This window comes from Astatotilapia calliptera, chromosome 4 (assembly GCF_964374335.1).
Source record: "Astatotilapia calliptera chromosome 4, fAstCal68.1, whole genome shotgun sequence".
NCBI lineage: Eukaryota > Metazoa > Chordata > Actinopteri > Cichliformes > Cichlidae > Astatotilapia > Astatotilapia calliptera.
Window position 1 is genome coordinate 31417968 of NC_137425.1, and position 23390 is coordinate 31441357.

At 39.1% G+C, this 23390-nt stretch overlaps 2 protein-coding genes across 2 annotated transcripts; both read right to left on the reverse strand.

Annotated features, from left to right (window-relative positions):
• Positions 1–1111: 1111 nt before the first annotated feature.
• On the reverse strand, positions 1112–16019 carry LOC113021349 (uncharacterized). The gene is made up of 8 exons (XM_026165973.2): positions 15924–16019; positions 15737–15772; positions 15339–15650; positions 9829–10119; positions 9401–9694; positions 8335–8652; positions 3228–3359; positions 1112–3144 (listed from the first exon to the last, which is right to left on the reverse strand). Exons 1-8 carry the CDS (start codon positions 15964–15966, stop codon positions 2672–2674), a joined length of 1899 nt encoding a protein of 632 aa, XP_026021758.2. The 5' UTR covers positions 15967–16019; the 3' UTR covers positions 1112–2671.
• Positions 16020–19447: 3428 nt separating this feature from the next.
• LOC113021389 (scavenger receptor cysteine-rich domain-containing group B protein-like) lies at positions 19448–23128 on the reverse strand. Its single transcript, XM_080300694.1, has 3 exons — positions 23095–23128; positions 22300–22676; positions 19448–20608 (listed from the first exon to the last, which is right to left on the reverse strand). Exons 1-3 carry the CDS (start codon positions 23126–23128, stop codon positions 20300–20302), a joined length of 720 nt encoding a protein of 239 aa, XP_080156820.1. The 3' UTR covers positions 19448–20299.
• Positions 23129–23390: the final 262 nt, after the last annotated feature.

The following is a 23390-nucleotide window of genomic DNA, read 5'->3' on the forward strand; positions in this document are numbered from 1 at the left end:
CTGGGTTGCTTCCTGACATTAAATAAAATCACCTTTTTTTACTCATAACTGGTTTCGAATGTTTGGCTTGGGAACCAGGGCAGGTACTTGCCTCTCTCTCCTCCAACCTTATGTGCGTCTCTATACGCCTAGACTAGGGGCGTAACACCTTCATCTTGGCTGCTTGTTTCTGATAAAACAGCTTCCAGGCACTGCTGTGAGGTGGGGTACAAAGGGCTCTGAAAAATCATGGTAATCTAGAATGGGTGCCTGTGTTAGATAGTTTGTCAACTGGTTTAGGGCATCTTGATGACTCTCAGTCCATCCAAGTTCTTCTTAAGACCAGACCCATTCTGGCTGGTCAAACTAGTGAATGGCAATTTCTGTCCTTCTGTTCTGTCTCCTCAATGTGACAAAAGGTCCGTAAGTCTTTTCTCAGAGTCATTCTGGTGCTTCAAACACTGCAGACTGACTTGCTTCTTTCTCACTCATTCTAGCAGCACTTTAAACTGGATGTGTGAATGTGTGATGTGTGCATTCATTAACTATTTTCAACCGTGTTGCTGTATCATCAGCTGTATCATCAAGTCACATCAAGGTCATGATTTTACAGTGAAGTTCAAAATTATTATTTAATACGCTTCCACCTGCAGAAAATGTTCCACCCTAGGACTGACATATAGTGCTTTTCTACTTTCCCTGAGTAATTCAAAGCACTTTATACAACATGCCTAACTCAGCTATTCACCCCAGTGCTTTTTTCTATGTTTGAGGGCTTTCTATTTAATATTCCCACACATTCATACTCCAGTAGATGTATGAGGGAGCCACTTGTGGTTAGCATCTTGCCCAAAGATATTTGGCATGCAGACTGAAGCAGCCAGGTATCAAACCACCAACCTTCAGATAAGTACAGTCATGCCAGGTGTCATAGGGCAAATAGTGGGGTAAACCCCAGACAGATCATCAGTCTGTTATAGAGATCCAGACAACCAGACACACTCATACCTTCTGCCAATTCAGAATCACCCATTTACCAAAGCCCATGTATGTTTTTGAACTGTACGGGGAAGCTGGAATACCTGAAGAGAATCAATGCAAACACAACAAGAACATGACAACACCACCAAGATTCAAACCCAGAACCTTCTTTATGTGAGACAGCTATAATGACCATGTGCTGTTATTAGTTTAAACAAAAAATGTTCAATCATGTTAGTTATTGTTCTCTGTAATCACAGGTTAACCGTTACCTCACACTGGCAGTCTTTATGCTAACCGTGAACATGGTATCTTATTTTTTCCTTCATCAGAAATTAACTAACAATCGAGAACAGACCTCAGCAGCTGCTCATAACTGAGCACTCATAACAAATAGAGAACTTGTATTTGAGGGTGGCTGTGGTCCCTAACCTCTGCGAATACCAGAGGTCAACTGTAAGGACATAAATGAGGGTGAAATTAGCTTGTCATCTGCATTGTTGATACAAGGTGCTAAATATGTGTTTTGATAAGATCAACAAAGATAAAGTTTGTGTGACTGCTTTACATTAAGTAAAAAAAAAACTTACATGAGTTTGAATATAAAAATATGCATTATCTGTTCATACAAATATACTGTATTTACCTCTCCAGGATCAAATTTGACACCTTGTCACCAGGACTATACTAAATATGTACACAGACACCTGAAGTACATATTCGTGTTACTTGTGCAAATACATCATGTTGGAAATCAAAAAATATAACATAAAATTATAGGATGAGTACAGCAAGCAACAGCTGGATTAAGATATAGAGCTTTTTGGTCTATTATCTTTGTTTGTAAATCAAGGGTTTCTGCAAATTTCAGGCCAATAAGCTTAACTGAGGTTATACAAAGAATAGAAAAAAAAAAGGCTAAAACAGGTTTTTGATGTTGAGATCTTCACAGTCATGGCTAAAAAGCTAGAACAAGTGAATTTAATATTAAGGGCAGCTAATAAATTCTTACACTACATAGAAAATATTCAAATTGTTGAAATTCTAAAATTTTAACATTAGAAGACAGTTTTAAGGGATCATCTTAGAATGTTTATAAAGTATGCATAAACCCACCCATGGCTGACATCACCTACTGCGAAGCCTCAAGCTGAGCAATTTTGCCATTTTGGTCTGGGTGTTTTAAAACTGGGCATCATGAACACGTTGCAGATCTGACTGAGAAACTGAGCCCAATCAGAAGCAAGCAACTTGTGAATCTCATGATAAAGATTACCCTGCTTTACCCTTCTTTTGACTCTAATGTACATGATGATTTACAAAGTCATGTGTGTTCAGTATTTTAAACTTGAAACTACCAATTGAGGCCATCAACACATCAGAACGGTTTTAAGGTCATGAGCTCATACAGCAAGGAAGCCAGAGACCTCCATACAAGATCGCACCTTTGCAACAAAAGCAGTCTCCTCCTGTTGGCCATAAAAAAAAAATTCATGTCTAAGTGGCTTCCACAATGGCATCACCTTTCAGACCCAGAAGGCAAGTCTACCTTTTATATCTATATAAAAGGCATCTATATATTTTTATATTATGTAGTATGTTACAATTACGGGAAACCAAGATAACTAATTAAACATATTGGCTAAAAGATTTTTTGGTTGCAGTTGTATTTTAGGTCAAGTTATTATCAATGATGATGAACTGCTGATAGTCAAGATACATTCTCATAGTTGTCCTCTTCATCATCACTACTTTCTTCTTCTTCATCATTATGTACACCAAGCGAGGGTGGGGATACATTCTCATAATTGTCCTCTTCATCACTAGTTTCTTCTTCATCATCATTATCTACACCAGGTGGTGGTGGTGGTGATACATACAGCGAGGGTGGGGATACATTCTCATAGTTGTCTTCTTCATCACTAGTTACATCATCTTCATCTTCTCTGTGATCACTTACACTCACATAGGCCTTCATGCAATTGGGGCCTGCTTTCTTGTAATCATGATCATCATTACACACTGGCTCCTCATAGTCATTGCTTCCCTCTTCATCCACTCCTGCAGCTCCCCCTTTCATTTTTACATTAGTGTCCATTAGATCAACATTCACATAGTCATGCGTATCGTCTTCATCACCCTCACTGTCTCCCCACTGGTAAGCATTCCCGACTTGGTCAACAACTGAAACACAAGTAAGGGAAAACAATGTCAATATGTAGTCAAACTATCTGATGAATAATTGCCTAAAATTTGTGAGCACACACTTTGACTGTGGATGAAAGCTAGAGGCTCCTTGGCTCGTCGTTGTCTTCTCCTGATGAGAACCACTAACAGCAGCAGCAGGAGCAGCAGCAGGATTCCAACAGCTACCGAGGACAACAGCAGCATCAAAGACACTAGAAGGACAGCATTCGATCAGTTTGATCAAAAACTTCCCCGGTACAATGAATTACGTCTTAGTTAAGTTGCTAATCTAGAGCAGTGTTTCCCAACCACTGTGCCATGGCACAGAGTTGTGCCATGAGAGATCATCAGGTGTGCCATGGGAAATTATTTAATTTCAATTAATTGGTCCAAAAAATACAATTTAATAATTACTGCAAATAATAAAATCCTTGTTGGGCATCTGTCCTTTCAACACAGTGACTGGTAGAGTAATTACTCTTTCATGTCAGTGGGTGGCAGTGAATGAATGAATGAATGAAGCCTTTATTTGTCACTTGCAGTTGCCTGCAGTGAAATTGGAGCCCTTCCGACCATACATACATTACACAAACATTCCAGAGGATGGTATGGTGGAGTCAAAAAGGAGGTACTGCCTCTGGACACAGTGGAGACTGTCAGAAAACAACTACAAGAAGACAGCTTCTTGGAAGACAGAAACAGCTTTACCCCAAACCAGATTTGCACACTATTAGACCTCTGCCTTACCACCACATATTGTAAATACAACAACGGTTTTTACAGACAAAAACATGGATGTGCCATGGGCTCCCCGGTGTCACCTATTGTAGCCAACCTTTATATGGTGGAAAGAAAGGCTCTTGGCTGTTTTAACGGGAGGGTATCTAGCTGCTGGTACAGATATGTGGACGACACCTGGGTCAAAATCGAGACCCAAGAAGTAGAATCCTTCACTGCGCACATCAACGCTGTGGCTAAAAACATAAATTTCACCAGGGAAGACACAAAGGATAACTGTTTGCCATTCCTGGACTGTGCTGTGCACATTAAAGAGAACGGCAACCTCAATGTTGAAGTTTACCAGAAGCCCACACACACACGGACCAGTACCTCCTCTTTGACTCCCATCACCCTCTGGAACACAGACTTGAAATAATTAGGACCCTACACCACCGGGCAAAAAATGTTCCCTCTAAGCCTGAAGGAAAAAAGAGGGAACACGCACATGTAAATGAGGCTCTTAAAACATGTGGTTATCCTAACTGGACTTTCATAAAGTCAGCAACGAGGCACAGAAAAGAAGATCAGACACCAACTCTTGAGGATCAGAAAGACAAATGCAAAAACATTGTCATCCCCTATGTTGCCAGTTTATCAGAAAAACACAGGAGTTTTCTCCAAGCATGACATCCCAGTGTACTTCAGACCCAGCCACACGCTCAGACAAAAACTGGTTCATCCCAAAGACAGAACTCCTAAACACAAACTTAGCAACATAGTATATGCTGTAAAGGGTAGTGACGAATGCCCAGACCTCTACACTGGAGAGACCAAATAGCCACTTAATAAACGCATGGCACAACATAGAAGAGCCACCTTGACGGGACAAGACTCAGCAGTCCATCTGCATCTAAAGGACAAAGGTCACTCTTTTAGGACACCAATGTTCACATTTTGGACACAGAAGACAGATAGTATGAAAGAGGAGTGAAAGAAGCCATCTATGTGTATTGTGAATGACCATCTTTGAAGTAAGTAAGTAAGTAAGTAAAATTTTATTTATATAGCACATTTCTAGATAAAAGATCACAAAGTGCTTTACAAGGTATAGGAACAGATTAAAAAGACAAAGTACAGTCAAAAGTTAACAAAATGCAATTTTAAAAAGGATGTGTTTTTAGCTGAACACAGGCGGTGGTTTACGACACCAACTTTCTGCCATCTGAGATCCCTTCCAAGACGCCTTAACGCCCACTCACATCCTGGGCCATCTGACCTCAGGAAATCACATGATAGGTTGGGGCCAGGTTTCAGAGCAGGTTCATCCAAAACCTTGACTGATTGTGACCTACACCCGTTTTCACACCTTGACTTGTGTGATTAGGTAGAGGATCAACAGGGGGTTCATGACCCCGTTGGGGGACACTCACTGAGGAATTAAATCTGGGAGTCTCCACCATTTGACCGTAGAACTGAAGAAGCTTCTCGAATGAGAGGTGAAACGTCTTCAAGCAACTTAAAGAAGTCCAGATACTTTTCTTTCCAATCTTAATGAGTCTACGGACATTAGCTGACATTCCCAACTATTGGCCAATGTGCGTCTTGTGGAAGGAGACTCCATCAGAGAAAACTTTCTATTTTGCAAGGCACTGCCAGAAAAAAAACGAGACAGGAAATTTTTTGGGTTACATCCGAATAGCTTGAACAAAGAGGGTGGGAAACCTGCACGAGTATCTGCACTGATGGAGCAGCAGCATGGTCGGACGCACCAAAGGTTTCGTTAGCAGAGTGAAAGCGATAAACCCAGATGTTGTTATTATTACGCACTGTTTTCTGCACCGCAAGGCGCTCGTTGCCAAGACTTTACCAGCAGACCAAGCTCCTGTATTGGATGATGTCGTGCGCATGGTAACCTTCATCAAGACAAGACCTCTGAAAAGCCACATACTTGCATCTCTGTGCGAGGAAATGGGAGTGGAGCATAAAGCTTTATTGCTCCACACGGAGGTCCGATGGTTGGCACGCAGCAAAGTACTGGCCTGTGTGTTTGAGCTGCAGGAAGAGCTAAACATGTTTTTGAGTGATGAGAGGTACAATGATGCAAAGCTGCTTACAAGTGATTAGGGGTGTGCAAGGCTGGCTTACATGGCAGATATACTTCAGCATTTTAATAAACTTAACACACAAATGCAAAGCCGAGATGAAAACCTGCTCACAAGCACAGATATAATAAATGTATTTTGTTCAAAGGTCCACCTCTGGCAACAACATCTTTAATTAACCGATTCGCACTACAACCTGGTTTGCCTCTTACCTGTAATTATTTTTATTTAATTTAATAACTGTACAGTACTCTCTGTTTATAGTAACCATTGTCCTTAATGTAAATATGTAAGAAAATTGTGTATGTTTCTGTTCCGTGTCCTGTGTACTGTTTGTTTGTATATGTGTCTTTTTGGCTGCTGTTACAACCAAATTTCCCCTTGTGGGACAATTAAAGGATTATTCTATTCTATCTAAAAAATGCCAACCTTGGCATGTTCCCACTCGCTCAGAAATGGCAAGGAGATACTGAAACTGCCACACTGTGTGAAATAGTAGGTAAACATTTGAAAACGCTCGAGAAGAAGTTGTTAATTTATTTCCCCTCTGTTTCCACTGAATGCCTTGACTGGGTAAGAGACCCTTATAGCTCAGCAGCAGTTTTTTAGAAAGGATAAGACTTTGCAGGAACAGGAGGAACTAACTGAATTGACACAAGACTGTGGTGTGAAGCTAAGCTTTGCTGATCTATCTTTGGATAGTTTTTGGTTGACTGCTGCAAAGGAGTTCCTCATTCTGGCAAACAGAGCCATTTTGACATTGCTCCCATTTTCCACAACATATCTATGTGAGCTAAGCTTTTCACTTAGGAAGAGTGGTTGAGAAGAGCTTCATATATGGGGAAAAAATGCTTAGATGGTTTTGTTACAAAACCCGTAAAAAAAAAAAAAAAACAGAAAAAGAAAGCTGAACATACGCAAATCTTATAAATGTATACGACTTTTGTTGAAAAAATTGAGGTAATCTACTAATCAGAAGGTTGATGGTTCGATCACTGGCTGCTTCAGTCTGGGTGAGGCAAGTTGTATAAAGGGCTTTGAGTGCTCAGAGCAGAAAAGCAGAAAAGTGGTATATAAGAAACAGTCAATTTATCATTATTATAAACTACCGGTCAAAAGTTTTAGAACACCCAAATGTTTCTAGTTATTTATTGCAATTCATGTCATTCAAGTCCAATGAATAGCTTGAAATGGTACAAAGGTAAATGGTGAACTGATAACTCAGACAAGAAGAGGTCTGACAGACCCAAAGCCACCACTGAATCAGAGAACAAGTTTCTGAGAGTTAACAGCTTATATGATAGGCGGCTCACAGGACAACAGCTTCAAGCACAGCTTAATAGTGGTATAGAAAGCAAGTCTCAGTTTAAGCGGTAAAGAGAATACTTTAAGCTGAAGGTTTGACAGGACGAGTTGCAGCAAGAAAGCCATTGCTAAGACGTCAGATTAAGACAAAGAGGCTTGCCTGGGACATGAAACACCGCCATTGGACTACTGAAGACTGGAAGAAGGTATTGTGGACTAATGAATCAAAATTTTAAATCTTCAGTTCATCATGTAGGATCTTTGTTTGCCATCAAGTAGGCGAAAGGATGGTTCCGCAGTGTGTGGCATCATCTGTCAAACATGGAGGAGGAAGAGTGATGGTCTGGGGCTGTTTTACTGGATCCAGGGATGGTGCCACGGCATTCTGCAGTGCCATGCAATACTCTCTGGTTTGTGCCTAGTTGGTCAGGGGTTCATCCTACAGCAAGATAATGACCCCAAACACAAGTCCAAACTATGCCAGAACTACCTCAGGAAAAAGAACAAGAGGATGGCTTGTTCAGACACAGACTTATACCCCATCGAGCTGGACAGAAGAGTGAAAGCAAAGCAACCTACAAGTGCAACATTTATGGGACCTTCTGCAACAGATTGGGAAGGACTTTCTGAAGAATATTTGATTTCTATTGTAGAAAAACTGTTATATCTGACAAAAGTCTACTTTGATGAGTCAAAACTTTAGAATACATTTTGGTACACTTCAGTTGCTTATGTGCACTATGTTTTCATTTCAGAGTGCAATGAGACATAAACTTCTTTTTTTTTTTTTTACCAGAAGTGTATATCTATTAAATGAACATAACTGCTGTTTGGCAGCAGTTTTTTTTTCTTCTTTTTTTGGCAACATCAAGGTTTAAGTTCCTGTTTCTGTTAAGTTCTATTTTTATTTCAGCCTTTGCCCCTATTTCTACTGCTTCTTCTCTTTCTAGTCTTAATTGCAAACATACAAAGGGAAAACACAGAGACATTAATACTGAGAAAAATTAGGTAGTTATGATATGGTTTTGTTAATAAAACATAAATTCAACACTGTACTTACATTTAATGATGACACTGATCGGTGCTGTTGCAGCAGATCTGAATGTCCGTGTGGACACTGTGACCTCGTACACACAGCTGTAGTTGCCCTGATGTTCATACTCAGCTACAGGGAAACTAAAGGAGGCTGAGTTGTTGACTGCTGGCTCTGTGAGGTTGGAGCCAGAGAAGCTCAGAATAAAATGTCCACTGGAAAATGTGGAGTTAATGGAACAGGTGAGGATGAAGCTGTAACCCCTGGTGATTTGTGCACCTTCAGGACCCCAGACAAGTCCTGCATTCGGAGACGTCAAGGAGATGCTGGGCCTCTGCAGTCTCACTGTGTGAAAGCAAACTGGGATTAAAACATATTATTCTCTCTACCTTTTAATTCTGGACTTGTTTAAACTCTAGAATCAAAAGCAGAAGGAAGGATTTTTGTGGGGCACTTAAGGGAAGCTGAATCAAACTCAACACATTTCATCACTTACTAACTTATTAGTATTTGGTGTTATTTTATTTTTCACACATTCAGCAGTTATTGAGCAACATTAGAAGTTTCTTGCTACATGATAAATGAAAGTCCATGCTTATCTGCCGAGAAAAATGGCAGATTAGCTTGGGTAAAAGACCGAAAGCTGAGGCACACAATGAAGAATGCTGTTGGTAAAGTTTCTGGGCTGCCTTTCCTCATAACAGCCATCCCTTAAGATTTTCTCAATTTAGAGCAATGCATTATCAGGGATTGTAACATCTAGTCTTTTTACTGAATCTTTTAGCCCTCAACGTAGCATTTAGCTCTTTAGCTGCTCAATCCTCCATGGTATGTAATAGTTTGTTTCAAGTAGTGTGTGTTTACTCCTCAGTACTGTTGGCTTTGAGATCATTTTCTCTGGATACTGAAAAATCCACAATGAAAGTGGGATTCTGTTCATAATGCTTTTTTTTGCTTTTGTTTGTGCTTTTTTTTGTAAATAGCTATTAAAACAAGTTTAAGCTATGACTGAAACAACTTATTATCTGTATTAAAAATGATAATTTCTCATTTTGTTTGAAAAAATGCTTCTTACATGTATTTGCTTTATTACCTGTCACAGAGAGCCTGCCAGAGTCACTTGGTGGGGAGTTAAATTCAAGACCTGAGCCCATTTTCTGATACTGACACTGGTACGATCCCTCGTTATCAAAGTTCACTTTAAGGATATTGAATGTTGCAGAGTTTGTACTAGAAGTTTGGGTCCTTATAAATGAATCTGATGTTTTCTTCAGAATGAACGATCCACCCAAAACCTGAGTGGAGATTGAACAAGTGATTGCAATGTTCCGACCCCAAGTGACCTCACCAACAGGATTTATGGTGACATGGGGTTTTGGGAAACTCACTGAAAAAACAAACAAAACAAATGAACAAACAAAAAAACAGCATAATACTGATTGATATGTTGCTGGCTTAATGACACTTTTAGCTTTTGATTCTTGGAGCTGTCGAGCTCAGGAAATTGTTTTGTTTTCTTACCATTAACAGAGAGTCTGACAGCATCACTGAGGGGGGATGAAAAGTTTTGCTCTGAAATGGTTTTCTTATACTGACACTGGTACGAGCCGTTATGATCTAAGTCCACTTTGTGGATACTGAAGGTAGCAGATGTGGAACTTGAGAATGCAGTCTGGCTGAAAGTGCCTGAGGTCTTCTTGAGGATGAAAGTTCCACCAGAGAACTCGGGTGAGATCAAACAAGTAATGATGAGATCTTCACCCCAGGCAACCTTATCTCTATTCAGAGAGATCCTGGGCTTTGGAAGGCTCACTGAAAAACACAGTTTAGCATAATGTTAGTTTAGATAAATATAAGTTCATGCATTTAAATAGCAAATCTTTGTAACTTTTTAATTTTACAACCCACTACCAACTCACTACCACCCCAGCTCTTCCCCATCCCCCCATCCTTCATCTAACTTAATTTCATGTCTGTTAGCAGTAATCGTTCTGTACAGAACATGCCCCACTCTCCCTTCCTTTGTCATTGCTAACTATCTTTTCTAATAACTACCAGGGGTAGCTGTAGCTCAAGAGGTAGAGTAGGCCATCTCCTAACTGGAAGGTTGGTAGTTTGATTCTTGGCTGCTCGAGTCTCCAATCTGCATGCCTAAGTGCATTTTGGCAAGATAGTGTAGAATAAAAAGGGGATGCTTTTTCCTCTTCTAGTTTCATTATTTTAATATGGCACTATTAGTTCATTAGAATCATATAACCAGCTTTGCATTAAATATATACTGAAGTTTTTGATCTTACATTAGCCTTTGTATTACAGTGATTGTTATAACTCTAGTTTGATTTTCTACTTACAGGTGCCAGAATAATATGATCTTTCATTGCAGATGTGACCATGATCAACTTATACATATTGCAGTTTGTTGCTTATTATAGAGTTGTGCTCAAGTTAATTAAGGGTTAAAAGCTACAGTCAGCGTGAATGTCTGACTGATCTATGGAGGGGAAAGGCTTCGAGCATAGAGGGCCGCACGCGCTTACATACCACTGATATCATATTATCCTTTGTGGTCTTTTATTCAATTATGTTTTTTTGCTAAGTTTAAAGTGGTAGTTAATTAAACAACATGCTTACAGTACATATAATACATATAATCTAGGAATGTGTCCGGCCTGAGGCCTTAACTCATTTGGAGTCTCACTATATTTTACTCTACTTGGTAACAGATGACCAGAGTCAATAATTAGCCTCAGAGACCCTGAGGGCTTGAAGTTTGTTGCCTTGTTTGGAAGGTGTTGTTTGGAAAAGATAAGTTCTATGTCTGTTTATAGCCATTAAAGATGTACAAAATGTACGATTAACTGTGACTAATGTCTGGAACCTATTTTGATCTGTCATTACGCATGAAGGGGCATTCTAATACCCTGATTTTTACAAAACTATGGAGATGTGTTTTTTGTAATGAGATCTGAGGCTGTCTGCATACAGTTTCCATCTCCCACGGGTGTGACCATTAAAATCATCGTTTGACTTGACCCGGCCGGACCAGTGTTGTTATTGTGGTGTTTCTCCTGTCTCCATCCCCAATATTTTGAACCATAACAATAGCAAACACCAAGTTCCTCTCTAAACCATTTCTCATTGTATCGGACCGATGCCGATACGTAATATCGGATCGGTCCATCTCTAATTACTACTATAGATTTCTTAGAGATGTTAGTTTGCATGGACTGAAACAGTACTGTACGAGTAGCAGCAGGATTTCATGGTCACCAGGGAGACCAGCAAAATCAAAGACAGTTTTTTTATTAAGAAAACAAAAGAGATTCCACACATGTAACTTACCTATAAGGCATTTACGGCATGCCATAAAAAAAAAACATCTTGCTCCCACCCACCCCCTTCATTTCTGTGTGAATGAGCTTGACTGATCATGCTTATCTGTCTGGGTTCCTTTTTTTCTTTTTTCTTTTTTTTTCTTTTTGTTTTCAGCCTATGAAGTGTTGATCACGGGAATGAGATGATAAATCCTGCGGATATATAAGTCTTACATAATTTAACTTACATTTAGGTAAGTACTGTAGGGTTGGAATAGCTGGTTTGAGTAACATTTGATTTCAGAACCTTGTTAGTTCCTGGATATGTCTGGCATCATGACTTTCTGTGTGTGCAGCCAGGCAACAAGAAACACATGAAAAACATGAAGTGTTTGATTTCACCCAGTGTCAGCTAAACACTGTACAGACTTAAGACACCACAGATTCCTAAGTGTTCAATGCAGGGTGTCAAACTCATTTTACTTCGCGGGACACGTACAGACCACTTTGCTATTAACTCATTCACTGCCAGGGTTTTTGAGCATTTTTACTCATTTTTGAAGAGCCACAGAAAACTGTGTGTTATGATCATATAAACGCTGAACCTACCAAAATGAAGAACAGACTCTCTTCTTCCATCCAAAAAAAAAAGCTTGTTTCTACCATTTTCCATTCTTTAGTAATCAGCTGTAGAAGAGAGGTGGGTTCCACCAAAAATGCCTGTTTTGACCACAAAAAGGGAGAAAACGAGCTTTTTGTGAAAAATACATTTCAAGCAGTCTGATGTTCACTGACAAGCTGCCCGAGGTTGTATTCTAGCCCCTCCCATTGTAAAACGTAATTGACGTCTATAGACGTCAATGGCAGTGAATGAGTTAAGTGGGCCGGACCAAACTCTGCTTTCTGTCACTGTGTAAAGAAGTTACATATTAAACAGTTTTAAAAAATTGTGACAAAAAAAGAAAATCTGTCAGCATGACTCTTTGAAGAGTCTTTAGAAGAACTTTTCCTATTTTCACAAAGCAAAATCTGTTTACCTGCTCGTTAATCATTTGCTGTTTGCTGGTTGTTGAAATGGTTTTGAAAACTTTTAGCTGAGATTCTGATGTTTCTGTGGATGCTACACGTTTATATATTTAACAGATCTGGCTGTACATCCTGTTAAACCAGATGTTCTCCCTTTCACATTTGATACTGGGGGCATTGGGGTTCAATGGATTAATTGTTTATTGCTTAATTACTTTGTGGCCATAAGGAAGATTTTTATCAGTAGGAAAAGCTGTAAAACCTATGAAAATATAGTTAAAAGTCCAAAATTTATGCTTGTTTGTGGTGAGCAGCAGATGAAACAAGTTAAGAACTATAAATGACGTCAAGTTTTCTAGTCTCTTTGCATGTGGCCAAATGGTGTGCTCATTTAATAAAGTTGCTTGCATGAATTCTTAGCAGGGCTGAAGATTCGCCTCCCACGGGCCATTAATACCTGACAAATGAAATTATTGTTTCACTTGTTTGACACCCGAGGTCTAATAACTTAATGGCAAGAAAACGCATTTATCATCATTTTTGTATTAAAAAAGTCTTTGTGCTATAAAAATATCATAATCCAAAACAAATTGAATAACATGATGTTGTCATGCTGACATCAGCACTAATAATCAGTATATATTGCTGATGTCCTTGATCTTCTAATAGAAACAGGCTAATGTCATCATATTGTAATACAAACAGGATGTTATTAGCATGTTCTCATAGGAACATCTTAAAACACCATCCATCCATCCATCCTCATCCGCTTTGTCCAGGGCCAGGTCGCGGGGGCAGCAGCCTAAGCAAAGAGGCCCAGACCTACCTCTCCCCAGCCACCTCCTCCAGCTTATCCGGGGGAACACCAAGGCGTTCCCAGGCCAGACGAGAGATATAATCTCTCCAGCGTGTCCTGGGTCTGCCCCGGGGCCTTCTCCCTCCTCTTAAAACACTAAAACAGGTTTTCGTATAGTTCTTGCCCTTCGGAGGAGTTGTGGTCTCCACGTGCTCTTGTTTCTCAGTGATTTCTTTCCTTATGGTGCATCTTCTCTTAGGTTTTCCACCTCCAAAAATCACTTTAACCTCTTTGTTCAAGTTAGAGCTAATTCAAGCGAATTAGTTCTGTTGATAAGCACCGCTGTTAATGTGTTTTTTAAATACAAATAACTGAACAGGCATGCGGTCCATAGCAGGAAACCAAGAGGGAAGTTGCTGCATGAAGATTACTGAGAAAAAACAGCACCATACTGCAACTATAAATATCAAGTATTGATAAGATCATGTGGTACCATATTTGGGCATGGATGCTGTAAGTATTTGGGAGTGCTACTAGACTCTAAATTATCCTTTAAAAAACACATTAAAAAAGTAGTGAAAACTGTAAATCTTAATATACAGAACTTTAGACATATCCGCACATCATTAACAGACACAGCAGCGATTACATTCCTGCATTCTATGATACTGGCTCATATTGAATATTGTATTACAAGTTGGTCCAAGTAGCTTTGCTGCTATTGGGCCAATTGAAGTATGCTACAAAAGAGCATTGAAAATATTAGATAAAAAACCGTTTTCATATCACCATTGTCAAATTTTAGAAAAATACAAGTTTTTATATTTTACTAATTTCAAATTATTTAAATCTGCCTGTCTAATATACAAAGTTATACATGGTCTGGCGCCTCCACCAATGAGTGATTTTATTAAACAAAAGTCTAGCAGTGTTGCTGGGTCTCGACTGACTCGAGCCACTGTTAGGGGTGATTGTGAACTGGCACTCAGGCGGACCACCTTTTCACAGAATGCTCTGTCATATCAGGGAGTGAGCTTCTGGAATAGTCTTCCACTGTCAGTGAGGGAAAGTACAAGTCTACCCATCTTTAAGAGTCACTTAAAAGGGCGGCTGAGGGACACACAAACATGTAATCATGTTTAATAATCATGTTTTATATTGGACGGGAAAAAGAGTTAGTGTATTACAAAAAGGGAAACAACTGTTAGTGCAATGGGTGAACGCAATATCACGATGGTCAGGGCATGTACAATACTGGGGTTTGTGCAATATAATTGATGTGTTTCCGTTATTGTTATCTATACTGTCCTCTTTGTCCACTCTTCTTGTCATTGTTTGTTCTAGTATAATGTGATCACTGTTTTTGTCCTTGTCACATGACCTGTAAATAGTGTCTCTGTATGTTTTTACTAACTTGTGTTTAACACCAACCTGCCAGAGGGTCTGCAGATGGAAATTAGCCCAAGGCTATAATCTGGCATATTTACATTTGTTAAAATGTTCATTAATATGTATTGCCCCTCTTTCTAAAAAATAAATAAATAAAATAAAATAAAATAATATCAAAGAAAGGAAACTGACATTGATAAAGATATCTTCAGCCATTTTGACACAAGCACCGATTTTTTTTTTACTTGTCTTATCACACACTCATGAAAACACAAATATCTGACACAGAGATCAGAACTTAGAAAGGGGCTGGCATGAAGTTGAAGTTATTGCTGCCAAAAGAGGAACAGCTGGTTATTTTAAACAATGATTGATGATCTACTTTCTTCCACCACTCAGAACGCTTAATGAGTGTGCTTCATAAATAAAGAGTTCAAAATCTATTATTTATTAATTTAGCACATTTTTATCTATGTTTTGATAAGAGTATAACAAACACTTCTCACCTGAACAGACGACACCAGCATCCTCACCATGGTTACAGTTGTGTTTCCCAAATCCATTGTGTCCACACTCAGTTAGAGAACTCTCACTTCCTGAACAGGCCACATCATCAAGCCAGATTTGTCCACTTCCTTGACCGAAGTGAGCAGATGAAATGGCCTTCAATGCTGCCCCACAGCCCAGCTGTCTACAGACCACCTTAGCATTATTTAAGTTCCAGACATCATCACAGACCGTTCCCCAGGAGCCACTGTGATAGATTTCAACTCTTCCATAGCACTGAGTGGATCCAGACCCAGCTAGTCTGATCTGTCCTATCAGGCACATAATATAAACTATATTTAATACTTTCCTAAATTTGAAAAGAATTAAAAAATTTCACACACAAGAACAGACTGACCTGCAGCAGATGAAGTGAAGGCCAAGAGGCAAGAAACTTGGAAGGAACAAAATGACATTGCTTATTGTGTAAACTAAGCACATACATCTGTAGTCATTTATCTAAAGTGATCAATATTTGCACTGAAAGGTAAACCTCAAAGACCCAAACTGTCTCTCTACAAAAGCATTACAAAAGTATGTCTTACCGAAGGTCAAAAACTGAAGCACTCTCTGCTGTCTGTACCCCATGACTGAAAAAAAGAGGCTGATCGTGTCATTTATGGGAACCAGAAGACAGTAAAGTCAACAAAAAACTACAGTGTACAAAAAACACTTCACATTTGGTTTATCCTCCCAAAACACTTCCTCTTTCGTTTTGAATTTTTTTAAAAAATTCATCCACGGGGCTTTGACACGAGCAGCTCTAAAGACTGGAGCTCACCACATCATTAAAAAAATCAGTTTTTTTAAAATAAAAATAAAACTGCTCGAGTAATCTAGTGACTCTCGGATACATATTGATTCATTATAAGCAAATTTGCACCAACCCTACCATCATCCACAGAAACACACACACTGTCTCCATCTGGTGATTAAAAAGTAATATTGACACAGATGATACATTCTTGAGGTTAAGCGCTCATAATTTTAAGCACTCCTACATTAGCCTAAAAAGTATTAGCAAGGACTCACAGTTTAACATTTGGGAAGATGATCTGAATGAGAAAGTCAATCCTTTTATAGTGGCAGTGGAAAGAAATGCAACCAGAGAATTGTCTCTGTTTCGACAGTTTTAAATCTTAACTCATTTCATGAATGTTTCTGAGGACTAAATTGGAAGCCACACTTTAAACTATAAAATCTTTAAAATATGGGCCTAAAATCGATGATCTGAAGCATTAAAGTGACACAAATATGCACCAAAAAAAGCAAAAGAAGAGAAATCATGAAGGAGGAAAATTGCTTTTCGCAGCAGTGTGTGTGATACACCAACAAAAACACAGGGTCATACAGAAACTCATCCAAGATTTTTAGGAGATACACCCATGCCATCAATTTGAACAATCTACTGTGCTCAAGGTGATGACAATATGTACGCCTGTCTGACATATAATGTTCTACATGGACTTGCCCCCACATCCTTTAAATTAATTTATTAATCAAGACAGATTGCAGAGTTGGGACTAAGGCCATCCCTAGAGGGCACTGTAAGGTGTTTTATAGGCATTTGGACAAACTGCTGTCACTGTAGGGAACTCAGTGTTATAAAGGAGATGTGTGACCGTTTTTTACGGGTGACACGTGTCATTTATTTTTGTTTTTGTTGTGTATTTGTAAGTTTTCTATAACCTGCCCTGGGACTACAGATGTTAATTAGCAGTTTTGCTATAATCTAGCATGTTTACACTTTATGTTTGGTACATTGATGTTCATCAACGTGATGTTCCTGTTAAATGTATAAAAAGAAGAAAAAAATCCTGTAGTCAAGAAAGGAGTGAAATAATTAATAATGACAATAATGAATCGGTTTGGAAAATGTAAGGAGTAGAAAGTCGAGATCTTTGTGTGAAATTGGAGGAATAAAAAGTAGCAAAGTGTCAGAAAAGTGCTCAAGTAGAGAAAGGAAACTTTTGCTTTTGATAAAGACCACAGTGTGGAGGACGTTCTGCGAACCTTCGTTTCGGGTTATCACCGTCCTCTGTCTTCGGTGGTGGCCCCTCCTTTTCCTCCCACCGTCCTCTGCAGCTGTTCCAGCTGTTGCTGCTCCCGTGAAGTTTCATTGTGTTAACCGGTGTTAAAGACGTGCAAAGCTCACTATCACTCATTCATACATAAACAACATGCAGTGTAACTGAATCTGTTAAAAGTCCTTTACAGCAGTAGATCACCTAGTTTCTCACCTTGCTTATCTGCGTTTATTTTTTTGCGGTAGAGACCGCCACGTCTGCCTGGGAAAAGCAGCCTGCTAATCGTCACCACTTCAGCTCCTCCTCCTGCTGACAGCGCAGTGGGAATCACACTCCTAACTACACATAGAGCAATTGCCATTTTTCCCGAATCACTGTCCATACCACCACCTCTAACTGTAAATAATATCTCAAATAATAACCTCTATCAGCAGTCATAATTAAGGAAAATGCTTTAAAAGATCAAATGCAATAAATTTAATTAAATATTGGTTAAAACATCCCTGTTTAGTGAATGTGTACACATGCCCTATCAGTGTAAACATTTCAGGCCTTTAGACAGCTATCAGCTACAGTGTAGCAATATCAAAATCTGAATGAACTTATCTACAGTGCAGAAGAAACTTCAGTGGACATTCTTTATGACATAAGTGTAAAGAAAACCTTTTTTTCTCTAACAAACTTCACTGTTGAGTTCATCAGTCTGTGTTTTAGATCCTCTGTGAGCGACCTGAGTTTGGAGAAACAGTGGCACAAAGATGGTGCTCAGAACAAAAATGACACTTACCCACAGTCACCCTGTGATGAACTAACAAACAAGCTTTGTAAAGTGTGAAAACTGAGAAACAAGTGCTGCAGTTTTTTCATAAAATGCACTGCTAATCTTACTATGTTTGGTGTGGTGATGCCAGGGTCTGTCATGTGCTGTGTGATAGTGATAAACAAAAGGCGAACTTTCTATTTAGGCTGAAAGACAAAATAACAAGGCATAACGTGTGTGTGTGTGTGTGTGTGTGTGTAATGATACAAGGGGTAGAGATATTGAGATGGACTGATAGTAGCCACTACTTGTTACTATTTCCTGAAATATCCTTTATCAGGTCTGGAGAGCTGAATCAAGGCTAGTTTTATGCATGATATGGACACTTTACCACATTGTGGTCTCACTATTTAACTCATTCACTGCCATTGACGTCTATAGACGTCAATTACGTTTCCAATGGGAGGGGCTAGAATACAACCTCGGGCAGCTTGTCAGTGAACATCAGACTGCTTGAAATGTATTTTTCACAAAAAGCTCGTTTTCTCCCTTTTTGTGGTCAAAACAGGCATTTTTGGTGGAACCCACCTCTCTTCTACAGCTGATTACTAAAGAATGGAAAATGGTAGAAACAAGCTTTTTTTTTTTGGTTGGAAGAAGAGAGTCTGTTCTTCATTTTGGTAGGTTCAGCGTTTATATGATCATAACACACAGTTTTCTGTGGCTCTTCAAAAATGAGTAAAAATGCTCAAAAACCCTGGCAGTGAATGAGTTAAGTTAAATAGATTGGTAGTTGTGGATATATTTGGTAAATATGGGGTTCAAAATCTTGCTAAAGGAGACTCTGTGGTGCAAACTGGAGGAACCAGGATTTAAACCACTGAACTTCCAATTAGAAGTCCTGAGTCACAGTCATCATGGTTAAAGCAGGGGAACTTGGTATAGCTAAGGACCAGTGGGAGATGAATTTTTGAATGCCGTTGGTTTTCTTCAATGTCAGTAATATTAAAGTTTTGTGTACTATCTGTGAGTGCTATACTATCAGAATGTAACTCCCAGAATGCTTGTTATTTGATATGCATGAAGCTTCAAAAGCATATTAAGGATCTAATCACACCAGCTGATTTTAAGTCTGGCTGAAGTGATGAAATCGTCGGAGGTCTTTCTCTGTTCCCCCAGCCTGTTCCTCCTCATCAGTCGCTCCTTCTGCTCTAAAAACAAGCATCTCTGTGTTCTCCTTTTGCTTTGAATTCTGCCTTGTGGTGACCTGGAGAGACACAAATGCCTGTTTCCACTGTGCTCCTATTCTTTTCTTCCAGGTAAATATGCATTCATTGACTCTGATGAACAGTACCTTGTTGTAGAAATGAAGACCAATGTTTGCCAGCACTGAATTTGCTGGATTTATACATTTATAAAATCAGTAAAACAACAAAAAAGATGTTTAAATAGACTTAGAATATACATGCTCATTTTACAAGTCATATATATTAACTTAAACAGAGTTAGAGACAATAGGCTGCCAGCTGGAACACTGATAGGAGGAGGTTAGGCTGTTACCTGGTGTACATAAAAGAACACCAAGTTGATTCAGTAGTGGTTGACAGCATTCAGACTCCACTCTTAACCACAGAAAAGACTCAGAGTGATTCAAAGGGCGAACTGTAGGATCCCCTGGTCAGACACAAAAATGAAAACCTAAAAACGCAAATCCGATAAGTACCCCATACCACACATTCATGGTTCAGTGTAGCTAAAACTTACTATCAGGAGAGCATCAGTGAAGATTAAAAAAATTCACAACCTTTAAAACACCATGGATGTGGTATGAATCAAACAGGATTGTGTTTGGCCTCACAAATGCACCCTGAGCTTTTCAGTATAGTATGGAAGCAGGCCTCAGACACAAAATATGCAATCCATACTTAGACGATGTGTTGAGGATATGTTCTCAAACATCTAAACTAAGACCAGACAAATGGGACCTGTTCAGAAATGAGGTGCTCTATCTCGGAAAGGTGATCCCTGCTGATGGCTACATGATGGATGATATAAATGGATGACCACAAATACTGCTAATGATTTCAGCATCAACATGTGGCAATGTAAATACGGTCTGTAGTGTCCCTCTGGTTCACAGATAAATCGGTTCTGCCTCCAGAGAGGTGAATTTCCTTGACAGCATTGCTGTTGCTTCATACACACAGCTGTAGTTGCCCTGGTGTCCATACTCAGCTGCAGGGAAACTAAAGGAAGGCGAGTTGTTGACAGCTGTCTTGATGTGTGTGATGTTGGAGCCCGAGAAGATGAGAATGAAACTGCCTGGAGTGGAGCTGAAGTTCATAAGGCAGGTGAAGACAAAGCTGTAACCCCTGGTGATCTCTGAACCTTCAGGACCCCAGACCAGACCTCCGCTTGGAGATGTCAGAGAGATGCTGGGTTTCTGCAGGGATTCCAGATATTAAAATGGAAAATAAGATGAAATAAGGTAAAAAGAACATTTTTCTGCCTGATATTAAGCTAATGTAGTCAGTGTTTTGCTAGCCTGACCAATACTTTTGATCTGCTACATCACTAACATCAAGTCAATTAACTTTAATTTATCTTTGTAGAAGTTGGTTTGTCACATGATTGCACATTATGTTTGATAATATAAAAAGATTTAAACCAAAACAATCATGTGTTTCTAAAAACGGACATATACAAACTCTGTTTTAATACATGAACCTTATTTGTTCAATGACAAATGTGTTTGGCTTTTATTCACTCTTTGGCCAGATTTAGGCATCAAAGCTACTGGGACCTTATCATGGACCTACTATCAAAAGATAAATAGACCCTCTCACAACCCTGAATTGTAACTTTAAAATTGAGGGCCCTAATCAAGTAAATAATAATCAGCTTCTACTGTGATTTTAATACATAAAAGTACTGACTTAGAGTTTGACAACAGAAGAAATAAATAAAATAAAGTAAATTACCACCCAAACGCTGAAAAGAATTAAATCCAAGTCTGAGACTTAATAATTTGTTAATCTCTGTCTTGTGTTGAAAAGAGAAGAACACATCATACCTCAGTACTGCATGGATTTAGTTTTTGTTTTTTTTTGCTTTCATTTCTGGTTTTCCAAAAAAGCTTGCTTTAAGTGGAAATGAAAGTTTTCTAAAGTCTTCTGAAGACTCAATTTTATTTTTTTATCTATCTATCTATCTCCTTTTTTCTGTTGCTAGTAGTTCGAGTAGTATTTTCCCCTCAGTGGAAACGTTTTCCTGTAAACATGGATCTCGGGGACGAGACCTGCCCATTAAAGTCGCTGTGCTCCCTCAGCTGAGCTCTACTGATATACTTCAAGTTACATTAAATCATGTTTGTTAATGAAAAACAAGACCACCCATGTCACCAATAAATTATTAGAGTGCAAGCTCAATTTAATTATTTGGTTAACAGTAGTTTCTGCAGCAGTCGTGGTAACCAGCAGGTTAGATTTTAAAGTACCGCTCATGTGTCCTTGAAAGTAATTTATGATGGACTATGTTTATGACTATTGATTATTCTTAAATTTGCTGTGTAGCTAATAAAGGTGGCCCATTGTGTGAGTTTAGTAATAGTAGAGGACAGACTGTTGTAGTACTCTTCAAAATTCAAATGTGTGTTAGTTTAAATCCTCTGGAAATAATGTGTGTGATGTGTCAGCATGTTTTTTTTTTTTAAAGGAATAACAAAATGATTGAGCCAAATCTGCCCTTGTCAAAGTTGCTTACTCATCCAGTTCAAATGCTCTGGTGCCAACCCTGACATAGTTTGTCCTTATTTTAAGATCTGCTGTACATATAATTTTAAATTAGTAAATAATACCACTGATATCAATTACTTTATACTTCTCTTTAACCTATTAATAAGTCATTCTTAAAAAAATGGATCTTCAAATTTTGTTTGGGAAATTATTAATCAGAGTATTTTGAGTGCTTCCTGTTTGGCTGAGTGCTAGAATACTTAAAGTACCTGTTAACATGGACATTTATCATTTTACAACAGCTGGAATGCTAAATTTAAAAACTTACAAATAAAAAAAAACATTGTATTAAAAGGTAAGTGTAGAAAAGTTTCAATAATGTCTAAATATATAGTCTGACAGGGTTCCTTGCATCATTAGTTATAGTATCCAAGTATATATAGACCTCACGGTGTCGCTCACCTGAACAAATGACACCAGCATCCTCACCATGACTACAGTTATGCTTCCCAAATCCTCTGTGCTGGCACTCAATTAGGAAACTTTCATTTCCTGAACAGTCCACTTCATCAAGCCAGATTTCGCCAGTTCCTTCACCAAAGTAAGCTGAGTGAGGAGCACTCAGTGCCGTCCCACAGTTTAACTCTCTGCAAAAGATCTCAGCATCAATTAAGTCCCAGTCGTCATCACAGACTGCTCCCCAGCTGCTGTTGTGATAGATTTCAACTCTTCCAGAGCACACAGTTGACCCAGCTCCAGCCAATCTGATAGGCACACCTGAAAATATAAGTTTGGGATAAAAGATACAGTGTTTTTAGTGTTAACATTAAGTCACAATAATTATCAGTGTTCTTTGGTAGCTGATTTTATACATTTCAAGTTTTCAGGGGAACAAGGGGAATCAAGCTAATCCAAGTGCAAAACAAACTATATTATGATTTTTCTTTTAAGATTTTCCTGAAAAGAAAATTCTAATTAATTAGAATAATCCCACTTGCATGTCTTCCGTGGAGGACAAAGTCTGGGGACAAAGGGGATGACCCACCAATCTCCAGGGGTGAGGTCACTGAGGCAGTTAAACAACTCCTTGGCACCAGAGCCTCTGGGGTTCCTGAGTTCCTGAAGGCTCTGGATGTTGTAAGGCTGTCCTGGTTGACAAGCCCCTACAATGTTGAGTGGAGATCAGGGGCGATACCTCTGGATTGGCAGACCGGGGTGGTGGTTCCCATTTTTTAAAAAAGGGGACTGGAGGGTGGAAAGGAGAGTTCGTCCGTTAGAAGGAAAAATGCGTTTTTTTTGTCCTGGTCGCGGAACACTGGATCAGCTCTTTATCCTCTCGAGGATAGTTGAGGGCACATGTGTCACGATGAGTTGTGTGGCTGTCAGTGGCTGGACCCACGTGCAGGACTCGGAGACAAAACATTAACTTAAACGACGGCTTTATTTGCTGGAGAGTCACCTTTGGACGATACATAAACAACAACTTAAACT

Bases quoted from the DNA above. Each gene is read 5' to 3' on its own strand.
- LOC113021349 (XM_026165973.2), bottom strand. From the start codon at position 15,966: ATGGGGTACAGACAGCAGAGAGTGCTTCAGTTTTTGACCTTCG. The intron at 15,651-15,736 runs GTCAGTCTGTTC...TGTGCCTGATAG, and splicing joins CTTCACTTCATCTGCTGCAG to GACAGATCAGACTAGCTGGG. The intron at 9,695-9,828 runs GTAAGAAAACAA...TTGTTTTTTCAG, and splicing joins TGTCAGACTCTCTGTTAATG to TGAGTTTCCCAAAACCCCAT.
- LOC113021389 (XM_080300694.1), bottom strand. From the start codon at position 23,128: ATGGGAACCACCACCCCGGTCTGCCAATCCAGAG. The intron at 22,677-23,094 runs GTATCGCCCCTG...TTATATTTTCAG, and splicing joins CCCGGTCTGCCAATCCAGAG to GTGTGCCTATCAGATTGGCT. The intron at 20,609-22,299 runs GTCAGACTATAT...GAATCCCTGCAG, and splicing joins CTAATGATGCAAGGAACCCT to AAACCCAGCATCTCTCTGAC.